The 20,134-nt window shown below is 52.1% G+C and overlaps 3 protein-coding genes across 3 annotated transcripts; 1 reads left to right on the top strand and 2 right to left on the bottom strand.

Annotated features, from left to right (window-relative positions):
• Positions 1-2,626: 2,626 nt before the first annotated feature.
• LOC136467941 (uncharacterized) lies at positions 2,627-3,600 on the bottom strand. Its single transcript, XM_066466764.1, has 2 exons — positions 3,383-3,600; positions 2,627-3,182 (listed from the first exon to the last, which is right to left on the bottom strand). Exons 1-2 carry the CDS (start codon positions 3,598-3,600, stop codon positions 2,627-2,629), a joined length of 774 nt encoding a protein of 257 aa, XP_066322861.1.
• Positions 3,601-11,572: 7,972 nt separating this feature from the next.
• On the top strand, positions 11,573-13,785 carry LOC136550470 (probable E3 ubiquitin-protein ligase RHY1A). The gene is made up of 2 exons (XM_066542053.1): positions 11,573-12,093; positions 13,061-13,785. The coding sequence occupies exons 1-2, from the start codon at positions 11,860-11,862 to the stop codon at positions 13,643-13,645; spliced, it is 819 nt and encodes a 272-aa protein (XP_066398150.1). The 5' UTR covers positions 11,573-11,859; the 3' UTR covers positions 13,646-13,785.
• A 1,078-nt stretch (positions 13,786-14,863) lies between these two features.
• On the bottom strand, positions 14,864-19,657 carry LOC136550460 (uncharacterized). Its single transcript, XM_066542045.1, has 5 exons — positions 17,855-19,657; positions 17,602-17,737; positions 16,441-17,094; positions 16,153-16,336; positions 14,864-15,670 (listed from the first exon to the last, which is right to left on the bottom strand). The coding sequence occupies exons 1-5, from the start codon at positions 17,929-17,931 to the stop codon at positions 15,642-15,644; spliced, it is 1,080 nt and encodes a 359-aa protein (XP_066398142.1). The 5' UTR covers positions 17,932-19,657; the 3' UTR covers positions 14,864-15,641.
• Between the last annotated feature and the right edge of the window lie 477 nt (positions 19,658-20,134).

Here is a 20,134-nt window from a genome sequence, read left to right as displayed (position 1 = left end):
CGGCCATAGGACACCCTAGGACAAATGGCTAAGTAGAGCGTGCCAACGGCATGATCCTACAGGGCCTCAAGCCAAGAATATACAACCGGTTGAAGAAATTTGGCAAGAAATGGCTTGCCGAACTCCTGTCGGTCATCTGGAGCCTGAGGAACACCCCGAGCCAAGCCACAGAGTTCACACCATTCTTCCTGGCTATGGAGCCAAGGCCATCCTCCCCACTGACTTGGAGTATGGTTCCCCAAGGCTATAGGCCTACAACGAGCAAAGCAACCACACTGCCCACGAGGACGCCCTCGACCAACTAGAGGAAGCCTGAGATGTTACGCTGCTACATTCGGCCAAGTACCAGCAAGCCCTATGACGCTATCAAGCCCGCCGCATTCGAAGCCGAGACCTAAAGGTGGGCGACTTGGTGCTGAGACTGAGGCAGAGCAACAAGGGCCGCCACAAGCTGACCCCGCCATGGGAAGGGGCGTACATCATCGCCCAAGTGCTAAAGCCCGGGACCTACAAGCTAGCCAACGAGAAGGGCAAAATGCTCACCAACGCTTGGAACATAGAACAGCTACGTCGCTTCTACCCTTAAATTTCTAAGCATTGTATACATTGTTTCTCGAAATACAATAAAGAAGCATTCTTTAGTTATTCTAATTTTTCGAGAAACCCCCTGAACCTATCGATGGGGGATCAGTGTTACGATAACGCTACAAGGGAGACTCGACTTTGCCTCTGTAGAGGTGCCCACCGTGGGGCTCGAACAAGACTCAGCTCTGCCTCTGTAGAACCGAGCCTCCCTCGGGGGCTAGAAAGGGGGAACCCCCCTAAGTCCTAGGTCCCAGGCACCATTTTTAATCGTTTTTCGAAAAAAATTCTACGCCAAACTCTCTAGCGTGCTCTGACAAATTGATTGTAAAAACCTAAGGACCGAAAGTCTATCTCAGGGCCAAAAGGCCGGCCAAGCCATGAGACGGCCTACACCTCCGGGCTACGGCACTCCCTCACCACCTTTTGCCTAAGGGGTAGTTTAGGTTCTAAGGAAGTTTTTTGCAAGTGATATGTTCAGAGACAAGACAGAGGGTAGAGGCTCGAAAATATAATAAAAACGATTAAAAAGCAAGACGCATAAGTACTTTAAAAAGGGCCTCGACGGCCACAAGCGTCATGGTACGATAATAATCCTAATCTGTTTACATGCCCCCTTTGGCCCAGGTCAAGGCTCAGGGTCGCCAGCGTCGGCGGACGACGTGGGAGGGACCACCTCCTCTTTGAACAGCTTGGCCAGCGCCGTGCCGAGGTCCTCAGCCACCTCCACCAACTTCGTGACCTCCTCATTGGCCTCCTCGTCATCCTCAGCCAAGATGTAGCCATCACTGACGGCCTTGAGGTCGATGCCAGCGTAGTGCGAGGAGACGATGGCCAGGGCGCACTTGGCCGCTCAACGCGATCAAGCGGCTCCTAAGGGAGCTACCCGACTCGACCCCCTCAACCTCTAGGGCCTTGTAGGCGGTACGGGCGGTGCTCTGTAGCGCGTTGTGCTCCCCAATCTCAGCCACAAGCACCGCCTGCACTTCAACAGAGGCCTCAGCTACCCAGGAGACCTCCTTCTCCAACCCTGCGCCAAGACAAGCAGGATGGGGTTAAGCGCAAAAGAAAATAAGCCAAACAGGGGCGAAGGCCTATGGGACTCACCCTTGGCTTTCTCTTTCCAGTGCTAGACCTCGACCCGAGAGGCCTCGGCCACCCTAGAAGCCTTCTTCTCTAGCTCTGCATCACATCGGGGAGTTAGGGGTCGAACGCAAGAAAAACAAATAAAACAAGGGGAATAGGACTCACCCTCGGCCTTTCCCTTCTAGACTAAAGCTTCGGCCCAGGAGGCCTCAGCCACCTTGAGGGCCTCTGCTAGGGCGCCTTTCATCAGTAGGTGCGCGCCCTGCTCCGCCCCCAGCTGCCCAGCGATGGCCTTGGCAGAGGCCGTCGCTTCTTCAGCCTGGGACCTAAAGGTGTCCCGCTCACCGGCCATCCGGGTCAACTCCTCCTCTAGCTCCTTGATCCGCGTCACCAAAGGGGCAGCCTGCTCCTGAGCCGTGGCCGCCTTGGCCTTCATATCAGCACAGCGAAGGTGGAGGTCCTCCACCTCCATGCTCTACGCCGATAGAAGCTCGTTGGCATTGGCGAGCAAGTCCTTCTGCTCCTAGAGCTGGTCCCAGATGTCTCTCTCCTGCCAGAGGAACAACGACTTCCTGAGGGACCGGGCCTCGAGCTCCTAGATAGGTAGAACGGACGTCAAGCACTGTGAGAAAACTCGGGAAAAAGATAACACCGCACGAGAAAAGAAGGTGTGTACCTAGGCAATGCCGGGCAGATCGTCGGCCATGACAGACAGCGCTGTCCACAGCGACCGCTCCGCCAGCTGGTGGAATTGCTCAAAGGAGCCCCAGCGCCCCCCTCGGCCACGTCCTCGAGGGTGAACAGAGGCTCCCCCACAGAGTCGTCCTGGTTTCACCACAATACACGTGGGTGATCCCACCCATGGGGCTCGGGTTGTACCCGCACGAGGGCTGAGCTTCCCTCGCCAGAAGTCAAAGCTGGCTGCTCCACGATGCTGGCCGCCTCAGCATCTACCACCTCATTCCCCCGGGAAGTATTGTCGGAGGAGATCGAATGGACCTCCGCTTCCCGGGCGCTCTCCTACGAGTGGCGGGTCTTGGACCGGGGGCGGTACTGAAGCTTGCCCCGCCTCCGTTTTCGCTTCCTGGGCCGCCGGTTCTATCGCGCCCACTCCGGCCTCCGCCACCTCAGCCTTGGTAGTCCTGGACACCCTGGCCTCCATAGCCTTGGCCTCAGAGGTCCTAAGGGCCTCGGCCTCCACCACCTCAGCCTCGGAAGTCCTAAGGGCCTCGGCCTCGGCCTCGGTGGCCTCAGCGATCGAGGGCGCCTCGACTCCATCTGACTCATGGGCCTTGGCCTCATGGGGCGTCGGCTCCTCCTCCTCCTCCGCTTGCTCTGTGGCCGTCTCGGTAGCCTCTCCCTGGGCGACCGGCTCCTTCAGGTCAGCCCTCACTGACACCGCGCCACGCTGTATGGTGGCTTGCGCCTCCACCACCCATTGGGTGGTGGAGCTGGTGCTCACCTTGAGCGCCTTATGTGGTGCCAGGGCGGACGCTTCTACCTGACGCTTCTGGCTAAAGGCAAAGCACTCACAAGGTCAGCATACGACTAAGGGATGAGCGGGAGGTGCTACAACTCCAATGACAAAACACTTACCTCAAACGGGGGACACAACCGCTTCTACATAGCGTCCCTCATCCTCTTCAATGGCGGTGGCAACGGTGGTGGCATGGCCTCCGTGGCCACCGATACCAGCCAGCCCTCGCTGGACTACGGTGCCCCCTCGACCCTATGTGGAGGTGGTCGCATCGCCCCCACCGCCACTTGCTCCACCTCCGCCGTCGAGCCCACTGGGCTGACGACGTGCTTCCCTAACGCCCGTGCCTTGGGCGCGTCGGCCTCGGCCCTGGGGCAGGCGATCGTCGACCCCGAGGCATCCTCTCCTCCTCCTCCTAGAAACATTGGGCTGCTCACCGATGCCCCGAACGCCATCCCCCTGATGTTAGGGAGATGGTCTAGGATACCTCACCCCGCCTCGCTCTCATCGTCATCGCTCGAGGAATTTGACAAAGACAGTGATGGAGACGGCTCCACTGGGAGACCCTCGTGCCTCTGCTGCTGGTGACGTTTCTCTAGCTCTTCGCGCTCAAGGTTCTTCCTCTTGCACCTGGCCTCCTTGGCATCCTTCCGCTTCTTCTATGCCTCAGCGTGCGCTCGGTTCACCACCCGCCGCTCTGCGTCCTCGGGAACGGGCGGCAGGGAGGCTCGCACATCCCTCATCCCCTGTAGGAATGGTGAACACAAATAAGGGAACAGAAAAATGCGAGGAGCAAGGAGGCCTCGGGGGCCATAGCGGCGCGTGACTTACTAGAGAAAGGTACCCCCACGATGGGCGCATCATGAACGGGGTCAGACCACCGCTCCTCAGCCGCCCCTCCACCGTCTCTCTCACCCAACGTAGAATCTCCTCATTAGAGAGGGCGATGGCGGACATCCAGACGCCCTCGATCGGCTCATCCGGTGTCATGTTGAATAGGCGCTGCCGCCGAGCCATCAGCGGCAGCACCCTCCTGTGGTGGAAGGCCGCCATGACCACTGCCGCTGTAAGGCCGCAGCTGCACAGCCTCTCCAGCCTCTCTAGGAGCGGCCACAGCTTGGGCTGATCAACCACCGGGACACCGTACCTCCACTTCTTCGGCTGGCTCTCCACGACCCGCCCGGTGTAGGGGGGAAGTCCGCCGTCGTTGTTGTGGAGCTACCGGTCTTGGCACACTTGGAGAGTGCAGCCGTCGGCCCTCATCGCCTTCTGCGTGCCCATCGGCTTGGTGGTGAGCCTTGCCCAAAAGAGGTGGAGCCACGGCTCCTAGTGGGGGGCAATGCCTAGGTACCCCTCATAGATGGCGACGAAGATGGCCGCCTGTGCAATAGAGTTGGGGTTGAAGTTATGGAGCTCCATGCCATAGTAGTGCAGGAGCGCCCGCATGAACCGGTCTGCCGGCAGGCCAAGACCGCGCTCATGGAAAGCCACGAAGCTCATGATGTACCCGTCGCGTGGCCTCGGCTCTAGCTCGGCCCCCTGAGCAATCCACTCCGGTCTAGTGGGATCAGTAACCGGGCGGAGGAGGCCGTCGTCGACAAGCGACTACAGCTCCACCGCGGACACGTCGGACGGACCCCAAGGGTCCACCTGAATGACTATAGCACCGCCGGCCATGGATGCGGTGGAGAATGCGGCTACGGTGGTAAGGCGAGCTCTCGCTATCCCTCTCTCTTTCTCGCGCCTTTCCTCTCCCTTCTCCCTTCTTCTCCCCGGCGCTCTCTTCCTCTGTTCTTAGCAACCGCTCAAGGGTAGAAAAGGTGAATGCAGGCAAGGTAAGGAGGGGAGGGGCGAGGCTCATCACATATTTATGAGGGAAGGGGGCGAAATGGACGGGCGATGAAACCGGAGAAGTTTCCCACAAATCTAGCATAGTTAATCTAGATCCGATTAAACCACCCACGTGCCCACCTTTTCCATATTATTCGTGCACACACAGTAACGTCCCATCCACTAACATCACGTTGCATCCGACCACAGCGATGGCAGGCGCCGTTCCGTCTCCCCGAGAAACCGCCTCAAATGGCGCACCTGTTGTTGTCAGCCGATGGGAGGGGAATATCCCCCACCCGATTCCTTTCAGACGAAGGAACTGGGCATCGAGCCCGTTACGGTCTAGGGGTTCAAAGGCTGGGCCCCCGAGGGTCTCGATAGTCGCCCTAGGACAACAGAGTCAGGGATGACTATGGACGAGCCCGTACATGGCCGAGGCCCGAGCAAGCGATCGCTCGGGATGCCCTAAGTCATGTCCGAGACCAGCAGGGAGGTCTTTGAATGGGATCCCACCATAGGGAGACACCGAGCCCCCGGGGCCCATCAAACGGCCCTAGGACCCACTAGAGAAGCCCACTAGTACTTTTGGAGTGTGTCTCTGGACCACCAGCCGACCCTTATCGAATGGGGCACAGGCCTCCACTTGGACTTACTCGATAACAGCTCACCGGAGGTGTCACTGCTCGCGCCCACCGAGGGTAGCCTAGCATACTCCACCCCTCCTTCTGAATGAAAAGGATGCGCGAGGGTTGCACAAAAAAGATAGGGAAACTCTTGATCGCCCTCTCGCTCCGTGCAGAGGCTCGGGGGCTCTTCCTGCAACCAAGCCGAGACCCAGCGACCCAAACTCGCACTCGAGGGCTCGGCAAACAACCCCTTCTTCCGAACGAAAAGGACGCGCGAGGGTCACACAAAAAAGACAGGGAAACTCTTGATTGCCCTCTCACTCCATGCAGAGGCTCGGGGGCTCTTCCTGCAACCAAGTCGAGACCCAGCGACCCAAACTCGCACTCAAAGGCTCGGTAAACAACCCCTCCTTCCGAACGAAAAGGATGCGCGAGTGTCGCACAAAAAAGACAGGGAAACTCCTGATCACCCTCTCACTCCGTGTAGAGGCTCGGGGGCTCTTCCTACAACCAAGCCAAGACCCAGCGACCCAAACCCGCACTCAAGGGCTCGGCAAACAACCCCTCCTTCCAAACGAAAAGGATGCGCGAGGGTCGCACAAAAAAGACAGAGAAACTCCTAATTGCCCTCTCGCTCCGTGTAGAGGCTCAGGGGCTCTTCCTGCAACCAAGCCGAGACCTAGCGACCTAAACTCGCACTCGAGGGCTCGACAAACAACCCCTCCTTTCGAACAAAAAGGATGTGCGGGGGTCGCACAAAAAAGACAGGGAAACACCTGATCACCCTCTTGCTCTGAGCAGAGGCTCGAGGGCTCTTCCTACAACCAGGTCGAAGACCAGCAACCCAAGCTCGCACTTGGGGGCTCGACAAAACGCGATAAAGGGCATCGAGCCTGTTACGGTCCAGGGGTTTGAAGGCTGGGCCCCCGAGGGTCTCGATAGCCGCCCTAGGACAATAGAGTTAGGGATGACTATGGGCGAGCCCGTACATGGCCAAGGCCTGAGCAAGCGATCGCTCGAGATGCCCTAAGTCATGTCCGAGACAAGCAGGGAGGTCTCTGAATGGGATCCCACCAAAAGGAGGCACTGAGCCCCCGGGGCCAATCGAACGGCCCTAGGACCCACTAGAGAAGCTCTCTGGTACTTTTGGAGTGCGTCTCTAGCCCACCAGCCGACCCGTATCGAATGGGGCACGGGCCTCCACTCGGACTTACCCGATAACAGCTCACCGGAGGTGTCACTGCTCGCGCTCACCGAGGGTAGCCTGGCATACTCCACCCCTCCTTCCGAACAAAAAGGATGCATGAGGGCCGTACAAAAAAGATAGGGAAACTCCCGATCGCCCTCTTGCTCCGCGCAGAGGCTCGATGGCTCTTCCTGCAACAAAGCTGAGACCCAGTGACCCGAACTCGCACTTGTGGGCTCAGCAAATGCGATAAAACCCCTCGCTCAACATAAGAAAAGCCCCTGGAGGAATAAATCCACTCCTCTAGGGCCTCGGGGGCTACACCCGGCGGGTGCGCTCACGCGTACCCACCGAGGCCTCGAGTACAAAACACCATCCCGCTAGGAGCTGCCACGAGCCAAGTCTCATCAAAACCTAAGGGAGAGCGCTCACACTCTCCCCAAGGCTCGGGGGCTACTGTCGGGTACCATAAAAAGGGGTCCCCTAAGCAAAAACCAAAAAAATCGCTTAGACCCTGTAAAAATCGAAGCCAAGAGACAACTACTAGCTAACCCTCACTTTGTCCGAGGCTCGGCTAGACTGCCTAGCCCACCTCAAACAGATTCTCCACCTCGCTCAAAGCCCCGCATGTAAGGCCTCGGACGAGGTACCGATTCTCCGTCTCGCTCGAGGCCCCGCATGTAAGGCCTCAGACGAGGTACTGATTCTCTATCTCGCTCGAGACCCCTCACGTAAGGCCTCGGACGGGGTACCGATTCTCCATCTCGCTCGAGGCCCCGCACGTAAGGCCTCGAACGGGGTACCGATTCTCTGTCTCGCTCGAGGCACCGCACGTAAGGCCTCGGACGGGGTACCGATTCTCTGTCTCGCTCGAGGCCCCGCACGTAAGGCCTCGGACGAGGTACCGATTCTCCGCCTCGCTCAAGGCCGGCTCGGCGATAACCCATCGCCTCCGCCTCGACCGATTTCCCTGACAGAATGTCACATCCAACTAACGCGACCAACCACTCCCGCGACGTCAGCCGAACGACGGCTCGACACAGTGGAGTGACCGATGAGATGGGAGTAGCATCAACACCATGCTGTCTGGGATAGGACGGGGTAGGGGTTACCGGCCGCTGTGCTCGACACTGTGCCCACAACTGACACCCGTACTGCACTGTGCTACCTAACATATGCTCTAAGGATAGCGCAGCGTGGGGAGTCAAGTCTGAGTACCTGTAGCCTCGGAATCAGTGTACAGGACCAACTGCTCCCTCCGAGCCTCGACCATCCGCTTTGGGGTCTTGGCAGCCTCGAGATTCACGCCCGTCGAGCCCCCGACGATGGTTCGGCCTCTGCACTGACTGAGCCTCGGCTCTCTACGCTATCAACATACAGCGACCGGCATTTCGTCCACAGCATGTGCCATGCCCTACGTCAAGCTATCACTGGAGCTCCCACGTCGCATAGGATCGGGCGTGACCGGCGCGTCGCTCTAGTGCATCAAGGACAAGACCGCTCCAGCGACCATGCCACCATAGGGATGGGCATACCACCTCCGCTCACAAACTGCCGTGTAGCGAACACATGTATCGCCCCTTTCCCCCCTTCAACTATAAAAGGGAGTGACCGGGGCCATTTCTAGGGGGGATGAAGGTAGATAGACGCTTAGACACACGCACAGACAGAGACATCACACACACGCGCGCGCAAGCAACGCGCAACACTCTGTAATATGCGCACTCCTCCGCACTGCCTGAGATCAACATCTCAAGCAATTCACACCGCTCCACGCAGAGACCTGGGACTAGCTCCCTCTCTCGCCCTACTTGTAAACCCCTACTACAAGCACCTCGGTGCAAGGAATACAAGATCGATCTCTCAGACTAGACGTAGGGCACATATTGCCTGAACCAGTATAAACCTTGTGTCTCTTTGCATCACTATCCGAGATTAGGGGCACGCAGTACACTTTCACTAGTTGATTGAGGGCCTGCCGGTCCAAAACACCGACAATATGTTTTGAAGAATTTCATAACTTAAATGTATAACTTTTATGTGTAACTTATACATATAACTTTATGTGATAAGTTATGCACATAACTTATACATATAACTTACTACGCGACAAAATTAGATGGCCTACATGTAAAAAGTTAGATTTATAAGATATAGATGAACAAACATGTACGTACAAGTCAACATTGATAACTTATATTATAATAACTTATTTGTAAAACTTATAAGTTAGATGAACAAACTTGTATGTACAACTCAACATTGATAACTTATATTATAATAACTTAGATATATAACTTGATAAAGAACTTAGATGTGCAAAATTAACCTCATAATATATTAGCAGAAATATAAAAAGCATGGTTGAGAAATTTATATTAATCATATACTAGCATGTAAAATACATAAGTTAATGTATAAAAATTTAAAAGGCAAAGAAAAAAAGTAGAAATAAAAAAAACTTAGAAACACAACTTATGTACAAAAGTTATAAGTTATATTGTATAAGTTAATATACATAAATTGGTTCTAGAAAATAAAATTCTTCAAAACATATTCAAGTGGGGTCTCGTTTTGTTCGCCTCATCACGTAGAACACACCGGTATAGACAAAATTAAAAATAGATACACCGTTCAGAAGTTATATGTAAGAAAAATGGGTCATAGGCCCATTTAGTTTGGATTTTGGTGTTTTGATGATCAACAAACCAATTTAAACTAATGAATTTGTAAGTAATTGTTTTGTAGTTCAATAGGGTGCAAGATGTGACTTGTACGAAGGCGACATGATGATCCTACAATCAACACCATAAGCAAGACCCTAGAAGCACAAGAGAAAACCCAAGATATCAAGCAAAGTCCAAACACAAAGATGGGAACTAAGCCGGACGCAAGATCGCGAAGAAACGAACTCGACAGTGGTGACCGGACGTGGCCCTAGGAGGACCGGACGCGTCCAATCAGTTGCTCGGCAATAGCAGGCGTCAGTAGCAGTGACCGAACGCTGAGTGAGGCAGTGACCGGACGCACAAACTTTATTGTTCATCGTCGCGGCAACAACTCAGTGAGGATCGGACGCAGCGGCACTGGATGATCGGACGCACAAAATACAATGTCCGATCATGTCTAGAGAGGTTCCAGAGCAGCGCAAATGCGACCGGACGCGTTCGGTCGATGATGACCGACTCGGCAGTGCATCTGATCTCTACGCGTGCGCTCAACGATCGGGACGACCGGACACGTCCGGTTAGAAAGACAGCAGCGTCCGGTCAGTAGCAGAAAGCTGAGTTTCATCCCCTATGGCTACTTTCTCTATGAGGCTTATAAATAGACCCCCAACTGGTCATTTGATATGTGAAGAGCTGAGGAAATATACCAATGGTGTTGATACACCATTTTAGTGATCTTCACTTGTATAGTGCTTAGATTGATTAGACCACCGTTTATACGCTTGCTTTAGGTTTAGGCCTAGTGTTTAGTGTGGTTTGCACACCTTTTATCACTCGTTGCTTGCGCGCACCATTGCTGTACATTGGAAGGGCTTGTAGTCTTACGAGATCACACCAACCATATTTGTGGTGTGGCTATCATCGTGTACCGAAGAGAACAAGGCCCGCGACGGTTTGACCGGAAGCTTGATAGTGAAGACGGCAGGGAGCGGTCCGGGAGAGACTTGTCGAAAGCACACCGGAGACCCACTTGCGTGTGGGAAAGGCCCGGGGCTATCCACGGAGTTACCCGACCTGGAGCTTGGCCCTTGTGAGGGATTCTTTGCGAGGGGCTCCAACGAGGACTAGGGAAAGCTTGCGCGCTTCTCGATACCTCGATAAAAATATCGGAGTCGTCGACGAGAGTTTGCATATCTCTACCTTACTCTTTAGCTTCCGCATTTACATTGCAATATTTGTGTGTGTTTTACTTTCCTAGCTTAGTGATAGGCTAGTTGATAGGTTTGGAACCTAGATTGCATAACTTCTTTTGCGGTAGAGATAGCAACACACCTAGCAAAACCGTAGTTGCACATTTAGATAGTTTATCTTTTATATATGTTTTGCTAAGGGTAGAAAAAGTGACCATAGTTTAGAGTAGAATTTTAAGTTGCCTAATTCACTCCCCTCTTAGGCGTCACGGTTCCTTGCATTATAGCCTTTTAATATAAATGCTTTGCTATTTTTTTCTAGGTCAACAGTGACGTCACAGCTAGGAAATGAGCGGGGTGAGGGGAGCCAACGACACGGACGACTGCGCACGTGGTCTGATCGTTCACGCGATTTGAAACGGGTGATCGACCGTCCAATTGGAATTGGGCCTGACAGGCTGACACGGTCGATCAGCTGGCAAGGCAACCTCGGTTTGGACTTTGGGCCACGTTTAGTTGGCCGAATTTGGCGCCGCAAATGTACTGTAGCACACTGTAGTGTTTTGTTTGTATTTGGTAATAATTATCCCACCATTGACTAATTAGATTTAAAACGTTCGTCTCGTAAAATAGAATCAAACTGTGCAATTAATTTTTGATTTTGTCTATATTTAGTATTTCATGTATTAACCGCACTACAGTGAATTCGGCGGCGCCGCCAACTAAACGTGGCCGGATAGCTTTCCCTGCAGGGCAGGGATGATGTCGGGTCACAGCCCGTTCAGTACGGGCCGAAGGTCCAGCGAAACAGATGGGTCCAGATCATGCGGAATGCCTGTCTTGCCGGTTGCCGTCCCCCTGAAGCGTGAACGGCCGGCCATGACCGGTCGACGACGAAACTCCCAATCAACTGAAATTTCCAATCCAGCGCGGGCACCCGTCGCCATCACCGTCTAGTCCACCGGTCTTGGCCTCCGTCGTCCGTCCCACGCCAGAAGCCACGCCACGCCACGCCACATCACGGTGCCTCCTCGCAGCTTCCTCCTCCCCCTCTCACCCCAAAACCAGCAAGGGAGCAGATGGGGGCAGTGGGCAGGCGGCCGCTGCATTAAAAAAAGGGCACTGAAACTTAATCCAATCCACCGAACCCAAATCTCTGTCTCGCGCTGGCGCTGGGCACACCACCACGCGCGCCTCATCCGGTACCGCCATGACGAGCGCCTCCGAGCTCTTCACCGCGCGCCGCGCCACCCGTGGGGGCCGCCTCTCCGATCCCGACCCGGACCCGGATCCGCACGCCGACGCCCTCCGGGACCAGCACGGACTCGGCGGCCGGCGTCGGCGCCGCGGGTGCCGCCCGCGACGCCAGCTCGACGCCGCCGGGGACGTACGCCAGCACCTGCACACCGGGGCCCCGCCACCGCGTCGCCGCGGGTCGTACACCGTGAGAATCCCTCGCCCCAATCTTCCTCCGGCTTGATTATTGTCTTATCAGTGTTGTGGCTGGATCGGAGTATCTCCGGCGTTGGCTTGTACAATTCGTGGTCCGGTGGTCACTATTAGGTTTTGGCCCGCGCGAAATTCAATGATGACTTTGAAATGCCGATTTTATTATCATGATTACATAGCTCGGGAAATGGATACCAATAGGGATTTACGCAATTGCACTTGTTACTGGGGTTGCACTTTTTTTTTTTTTTTTGGTCATACCGGGGTTAAACTTCAATGTACTAATTGGTGAAATATATCGGATTGTAATCCTATCTGAGATTCTGAACCAAGCTTCATAATCCCACTGGCATTGCCATGTTGCACAAAGAGTTGAAATGAGCCTTGTTCATTGTAGTAGCAGTGGTTGGGCTTGTAGTCTTGATGGCTTTGTGGGATTGTAGCCCTACCATCAGTCAAAGGTTTCCTAGATGGCGCAGGTTCGTTGCTAGCTGTGGTTATATTTTTATGAGATATAGTTATTTGCAATTTTCTTAATTACCTCAGCAATTTTATTTTTGCAAGGCTTGATCTATGAAATAGGCATCTTTTGTTACAACCTTTTTTTCATACAAATGGGAAATGTAACAATTGCCTCGCCTAGTCATGGACTAGCTGGAATCTACACTTGAACCTTTTTTTTCTGCTATGCTGTGTAATTGTGTGCATATCATCGAGCGCAGTAGCTTTGCTCTTATATCCTTTGATGAATTCCACTTGAAATAATTGATTCATCAGCCATGTAATCTGGGGTGTTGGCTAGTAACTTAAAATCATGACCAAGCCGATGCACCTATTTGCCCTTTTGTTATCTATACCAAACCAGCTTCATTTCAGGAATCATGCCATGGGCTACCATTTTCATCCTGATTGTTTGTGATGGGTCATCAAATGATAATATCTCTCTGTTTTGCTGTCTGCAGGATCAGATCTTATCGTACATAGACAATAACAACATTGGGGATTCTGCAGCTCGGAGGAACAGACTTGATAGGCTGATGTTCAGGACAAGTGAGCGGCTTCCTGGTGCTGTACTGCAAGCACAAGCACGTGTCCTAGAGAGACTCAGAGGCATTTCTCTAGGTTCATCTGCCTCTAGGCCATCCATCTCATTGGATGAATTTTCTGCTAGCGATGTGTTTAGAATCATCGACTTCAGAAATAGGGAAACCCGGCACGAGGCAAATCGGCCCCACTCATCATCGTTCCACCCGAGCAGTGAATCAGATGAAGAAAGACCAACCATCAGTTCCAGTAACTCCAACCGGTCAGCTGGACTTAGCAAGGCGGCTTTCCTGCGTCTACAGATTGAGATTTTTGAGGCTAGCAAAGATGATAAGAGAGAGGCATCACCAGAATGTTCTATTTGCCTTGATGGATTTTACGATGGAGATGAGCTGATAAGGTTGCGCTGTGGCCACAGGTTCCACTCAACATGCTTGGAGCCATGGGTGCGGAAATGTGCAGACTGCCCATACTGTCGAACAAATATATGGTCACGATCCTGATGGCAAACCCTTAGTTGGAAATAAAGACTATAACCACCATGGAGTTGAACTGTTGTATAATTCGCTGTTGTGGGCATCCCAGTTAATCCGGTGCTCCTATGGCAACATGTCATTTCTAATATCCTGAATATTTTGTGTTATGTGTTGTGTCGCTCAAAGAGGTTTATGGTGTTGTGCGTGAGTGGTGGCTGATAGTACAGCTTAGAAAACACCCCATGACTTTGCTATTTCAGAACCGTATAAAATGATGAGCCAATAATGCAAAGAAATTGAGTAAATTAAAACGCAAGAAGCACTGCTATGATGCAGATAAAAATGCTCTACAAAATACTGAGCTGAATGGCTCAATGAGTCAATGTCAGTAGCATCAGCTTTGGGCCTGTTCGCTTGAACTTATCAGCCGGCTTATCAGCTAGAATCTATAGTATTTTTCTCTCATAACAAATCAGCTTCTGTCGGCTTATCAGCCAGCTAGAATCTACAACAAATCGAGTATTTTTCTCTCTGAACTGATTTTTAAACCCTTTTTACCGGAATGCTTATATTTCTCTCTCTCGACTGATTTTTAAACCCTTTTTACCGGAATTCTGGAATTCGAAGCATTCGGTCGAACGTCAAAGGCTCAGAGCCGGTCGATCTGTTCACTCCGCCAATGGATAATCCAACGCTAGCAGTTGGTCTCGTCAACACACCGTAGCCTAGCCGGCTCCAGCACAGAGTTAACGCGGCCTGAGCTCGATATTGCTCGAGACCCCACGGGAGCTCACCATTTGCCGAATGCTAGGGGACGATCGTGACTAGTGAGGATGCAGCAACGGGGTTGTATCTCCTGCCGAAGTGCCGATGCTACAGGAACAGGAGAGCATTGGTGTGCTCCGCCAGCTGACAACCGTGCGCTGGATTTCAGCTGCTGCCGGCTCCGGTGGGTGAAAATTGAAAGATGGGGAAAAAGATTGCAAGAGGCTAAAGAACGAGAACTGGGCGGCCAGAACTGTCGACTGTCGTGCCCGGAGCACCTGTGCTGACGACAGCGATGGTCCATGGACGCAGTGGACAGGCGGCGACGGCGAGCTTCCTTTTGTGAGTCCACGCAGAAGCTCCCAGTTATGCTACAGAAGCTGCGGGAAATAAGAGCCTTTGCATGATTTCTCATAAACACTCGACCAAAAATGCTTTCCTTCGGAGTATGGAATATCAAGATTGGTTGGGGCAAATACATTAGCATGCACAGTAAAGTGCTACATTTCTTCACTGAATTTAGCCGTAATGCAGGTTCTACACAATCAACACAAACTGCCACCTTACAACTCCAGCCGATTACTGCCGGGGACTTCAACATTCTCTAATTTCAGTGTACAGGGTACAGAGTACAGACTAGGCTGCCAGGCTCCTCATTGGGTTGTAGGTGTGGCAATACAAGCAGATACAGTAAAGTAATTTTCTAGTGCCTTTTACATTCCGATCAGAACCTACCCCCTATGAAGCTCTACAGTTCAGATGGCAACTCCTACAAAAATTCACCACCCTTCCGTGTCAGGCAGTAAAAGCAATAGCATTGATGCATGATACAAGTCTTGCAATTTCGGTTGCTAGCAGCATGATCACCAGCCCACTGCACCAAGAATTTATGCTGGGACTATTACAGTACATAGGTGCCAACCAGCCACCACGGAGGATTGAGTTCTCGAGGTGCATCAAGTGTTCAGGGCACCATTCAGAATATCCAAGTATGACAGAAGCAATCTTGATGCAAGGATTGCCCTGAAGATGTCCTTCCAAGGACGAAGCAGACTGCCCTGAACATGTGGCAAGATTGTCCCAACCAGATCACTATGCATGCCTTTCAACCTTGATTACCAAAATGTTCTGCCATAGTTGCCACATGTGCATGCCTCAGGATCCAGTCGACCAAAAGTAACTTAACTGCCAGTGAATTTACCATACAAGCTGCTGATTTTGTGAGGCTAGAAATCCAATCCTGAGCCAACAAATATAGTCACCAGATTGTCCACACTATGCATACAACTGCAAAGCAAAAGAAATGATAAATACATATGCAATGGGAAAAACACAAAGTTGTGCAACAGTTAAGGATAACTGACAAGGTAACAGAAAATGGGTCAGGTCACGATATAAGATACAAATTTGATAACAAAGATTCAATATGGATGTAAGTGCTATGAAAAAGGTAACAAATGTGTGTAAAAAGACAGTAAAAAAGCTACACCGCATGTGTCGGTACTCAGTATATATTGAAAGGACACTATTCAGTATATACAATCACACCAGTGATAAATACTTAGCCAAGAAATATGAAACAAAACACTCCGCAAGATTATTCACCAATGGCTCTAGTTAATTAAGTAATAAACATATTCAGAATGAACAAATTGATAGCACGTGAACAAGAATACAAGATGACTATTGGTATAGGTTACTCAAACATCTACAGATATTTTTTTATTGGGACAGGAAAAAAAAAAAACAGACATGGTAAACAGACTTACTGATTACAAGAGCAGCAAGTGCCAAAAGAATCAATTGAATAGGATGCCCATATCGAATCTGATACTGAGATCTTTGAAATTGTCTATGAAGGGCTCCGAGCCAACCATAAAGTTTCTTATTGTATGTATGCTCATCACAGGAACTTAAGCAACTCTTGTTCCTTTCAAAGCATCCCTCTAAACCCTACAATGAGGAACAGGAATACAAAGGTTAGAGCACTAAGATATAACCAAAGAGAGAGCTACAGAACAAATCATCTTTGCATCATTTGAGTAAGATCCAGTTACCTGACTCAACTGAGAAGTACTCAGAGGGATAGCCTCTTCAACATCCTGTTGGTTAACGCCTGCCCACCTAACAGCTCCATTTTTACACTTCGTTCTAGGCTTAGGTTGCAAGGTACTCGTCAAAGCACATGTTTTCACTATCTTGAGCAAAGGCATTTTGTCTGAGCCATCAGATAATTGTTCTGTAGTTCCTTCACATTCGTTAGGAATTGACATGCTCCATGAGCCTATATCAGCACTGGCACTAGCTGCTCTTCTGTGCCCACGATGCAAATCTTCCTTTGCTCTTGCTGAAATCAAATCCATGGAACCAGCTGAATCCTTGGAGCTGTCAGTTGATATATCATTTTTCATCCTTGCTTCATTGCTGCCCACTTCAATATCACCTGCTGAAGGAATTGTGACCACTTTGTCTTTCTGTTGAAAAGGACTGGCAGATAGGAAAGCTGCAAGGTCGTCCCGTTCATCCTCATCCAAATGAACCCAGCTCAACGGCCCCCTCCCCTCTGCAACATTGGATTCTTTCAAGTTTTTCTCGACCTCTAATATTCGATAGCCAATTGCTGTAACAAAGTCATCATGCCTAGCTCTTGTGTCTTTTCCTGCTGAGATAACCAGGTCGTTCGATCTGATTGCCCGCGACAGTTCATCAAGCTGAAAGAAGGACAAACCAAATCACAGAGTGAGCTTTTGAATCGAAGATACTAGTAGCATTAATCTTCAAATTGTGCCCTACAATTACAACTATATTTTTTATAAAGTTTGGCCACTGACATAACTGGATGGGTACATTATCCAACCAAGTCCTGTTATCACCTCAATCACATCCACATTTACATGAATGTGGTTGTTTAAACATCATGCTAATATGGCAACTCTTTCTTTTTTTAAAAAAAGGACGGGGAGCTGCCTACTACATATATTAAAAAAAGGAGGACCCGGAGGGAATATGGCAACTCATAACAAGTAGAAGAAATGAATCAAACACCATGCTAAGCTCGATTGTCAGTGATCGTTTAATCAAGAGAAGTTTTTACACATCTGAGTGTCAGGATATACCAATTACGCTATAAAACGCTAACGAATTTAGCAAGGGGACTACAGCAATCGGACCGTGCAATAATATAACCTCGATATGAACGATGAGGGCGACAGATTTACCTGCCACATGGCGGTGCCAAGCGCCGTGTGCAGCTCGCGGCGAAGCTCCGCAGCTGACGGGCCTCCACTGACGCTTGCCCCCTCCGAATCGCCGCCGCTCCTCTCCTGCACCCATACCCTATACACCAACTCCATCCTGCGTGAACGCAAACAGAAAACCGACAGAGGTGAGCACCAGATCCGCGATCGCAACGGAGCAGAACAAACCTAGGCCAACCCACCAAGAAAATAAGGGAAAAGAAGGGCAACGCACCGATCGGCGGATTCCTGGACCTCCTCGGCGGCGAGGAAGAAGGGGTCCTTCTCCCAGCGGTCGAACGACGTCGCCATAAAGATCTCGCCCGCCTGCCGGATCGAAACCGAAAACCTCGAGAGAGATCGGATTTAGGATTTGTGCTTTGCGGCTGGTGGCGCGGTGGGGGAGCGGCGAGCCTGGCTTTCCTCTTCTTTCCGCCCGCTTTTGCTCGCCGCTAATTTATAGCTGGTGCTGGGCTGGTGGGGATGGTGGTGGCTGCCTATTATTATTGCGTTACGTTTTGCGGGGGCCGGCCGTCGGCGGGCGCGCGCGCGCGTGGGAATGCCGCGCTGGGAACGTGGCTATTCTATTCCTCCACTGCCGTGTGGTGTGGGAATGCCAATGTCAGGGCAAACCAGCGTGATTTCTATCCCTATTAATTAATTTGTCAGGGAGGCATTTTGCTGATATAGCAGTCAATTTAACGAGGAGAGAAGGAAAAAAACTTACGATCTGTTCACTTACTCATATACAATTGTGGATTATAAATTAAAACAATACTTTTCTATCGTACCAAACCAACCTACACTAAATAATTTATGATCGTTTACGAGCAATCAAACATGCTGTTAGAAACGACGTCCACACGCGCGACGAGGCAGTCGAAACCATCGCATACAGCGTTGGGAAGGAGGGCTCCGTTTCCATCGGGCGGATCATGTGCGCACCACCGGTGGGAGCTCGCATCGCTGGTGAAGCAGAAGCACCGCTCGTGCGGCCGCCGCCGCGGAGCTCGCACGGACGCCAATCCCCGCCGCGACGTTGCACGGACGCGACCTCCCCGCCGTCTGCACCGCACGGCCCTTGCTCCTCGTCGCCCCCTGCATCCCTTCCCGCGCACGCGCCCGACCCTGCTGAGCGGATGCCGCCGAGCAAGACGTCGCCGAGCACGAAACGACCAATCCGCGCGGACGCCACCGAGCGAAACCCCTCCCCCACCGCCGCGAGCACGGGAGCTCTGGCCATGGCCCGATGCCGCCTTCCCTGCCATGGCTCGACACCCATCCCGGCGTCGTCGGCTTGCCGGGGCACGGCCCCGCGCTGGCTTGCCGAGCCCGGAGAACTCCGACGCACGCGAAGCTCATCCTCGCTGCCGCCCATGGACGCGAACTGCTGACGGGGAGGTCGCTGGCTTCGGCTTCAGCGCTGGTGGACCTCGCGGCGTCGTCTCCTAAGGCCGCCGCCTGCGTTGATTGTTTGCTTCAGCGTTGCTCGATTGATTAATCTCATCCGCGGTTTCTTGCTTGCTTGCTCAAAGCTTGCGTTGCTTGCTTGCTTGTGAGGACGCAGCTGCCGGTGCTGGCTTGGGGCTCGCGGAGCTTGCGCCGCCGTGGAGGTCACGAGTCTCGCCGCGGAGCTCACGTAGCCTCGCCGTAAGATGGTCCGCCTCGCCACGGAGCTCGCGCAACCTTGCCGCAGAGCTTGCGCAGGCCGTCGCGGAGGTCGCGAGTCTCGCTGCACAGCCTCACCCGCGGAGCTCGCGAGGCTTGCCGCGGAGGTCAGGCTGGCCGCCTCGCCTCGCCGCGGACCAAGCGCACCAGCTTGCCGTTTTCCTTTCGCCGTGGAACACACGCACACCGTCCGCATAGGATCCGAAGGGATGGGGGAGTGATTTTTTTTTCTGATACTGTATAGTTTGGTGTCTTACGATATTGAACCGATAGTTTTTGCATTAGGAGTGCCCTTACCATGAGATTGCATTAGGAGTGCCCTTACCATGAGATTGCACTACTGAAAGCTGTTGCCATCGAAAATGCGCGTATCTGCTGGTGCTGTTCGAGGTGGAAAGTGGAATTGCTGTCTTTCGCTAGGGAATGTTTATTCATTTATCGGCACGGCAGTCAAACACCACACGATGGTGTTGGTAAACGAAGCCGGGTGGACAGTGGACTGGAGGCTGCTGTCGCCTGCTCGGCTGCCGTGTGTGAGATTGGCGTGGCTGGGGTGGCTCCTCGCGTCGGCTTGCCCCCGCGTTCATCGACGGCTTCAACTATGTCTGCTTCAACGTCAGACCGTTGATTCGCGGATATCTTCGAGTAGTTCTTTTATTCGCACAACAGCAATACTCCCTCCATCCCAAATTGTAAGTCATTCTAAGAATCTTGGAGAGTCAAAGCTTCTCAAGTTTGACCAAAATTATAAAAAAAATTACAAAGATTTATGACATCAAATAGGTATACTATAAAAATATAATTAACAAAGAATCTATTGGTACTTAGTTGGCATCATAAATATTAT

The sequence above is a fragment of the Miscanthus floridulus genome, chromosome 1, assembly GCF_019320115.1.
Source record: "Miscanthus floridulus cultivar M001 chromosome 1, ASM1932011v1, whole genome shotgun sequence".
Taxonomy (NCBI): Eukaryota; Viridiplantae; Streptophyta; class Magnoliopsida; order Poales; family Poaceae; genus Miscanthus; species Miscanthus floridulus.
This window is presented reverse-complemented; position numbering and strand designations above follow the sequence as displayed.

Bases quoted from the DNA above. Each gene is read 5' to 3' on its own strand.
- LOC136550460 (XM_066542045.1), bottom strand. From the start codon at position 17,931: ATGGCGACGTCGTTCGACCGCTGGGAGAAGGACCCCTTCTTCCTCGCC. The intron at 17,738-17,854 runs GTGCGTTGCCCT...GCGTTCACGCAG, and splicing joins GTCCAGGAATCCGCCGATCG to GATGGAGTTGGTGTATAGGG. The intron at 15,671-16,152 runs GTAAGTCTGTTT...TTTGCTTTGCAG, and splicing joins ACTTGCTGCTCTTGTAATCA to TTGTATGCATAGTGTGGACA.
- LOC136550470 (XM_066542053.1), top strand. From the start codon at position 11,860: ATGACGAGCGCCTCCGAGCTCTTCACCGCGCGCCGCGCCACCCGTGGG. The intron at 12,094-13,060 runs GTGAGAATCCCT...TGCTGTCTGCAG, and splicing joins GTCGCCGCGGGTCGTACACC to GATCAGATCTTATCGTACAT.
- LOC136467941 (XM_066466764.1), bottom strand. From the start codon at position 3,600: ATGGCGTTCGGGGCATCGGTGAGCAGCCCAATGTTTCTAGGAGGAGGA. The intron at 3,183-3,382 runs GTAGTCCAGCGA...CTTTGCCTTTAG, and splicing joins CATAGGGTCGAGGGGGCACC to CCAGAAGCGTCAGGTAGAAG.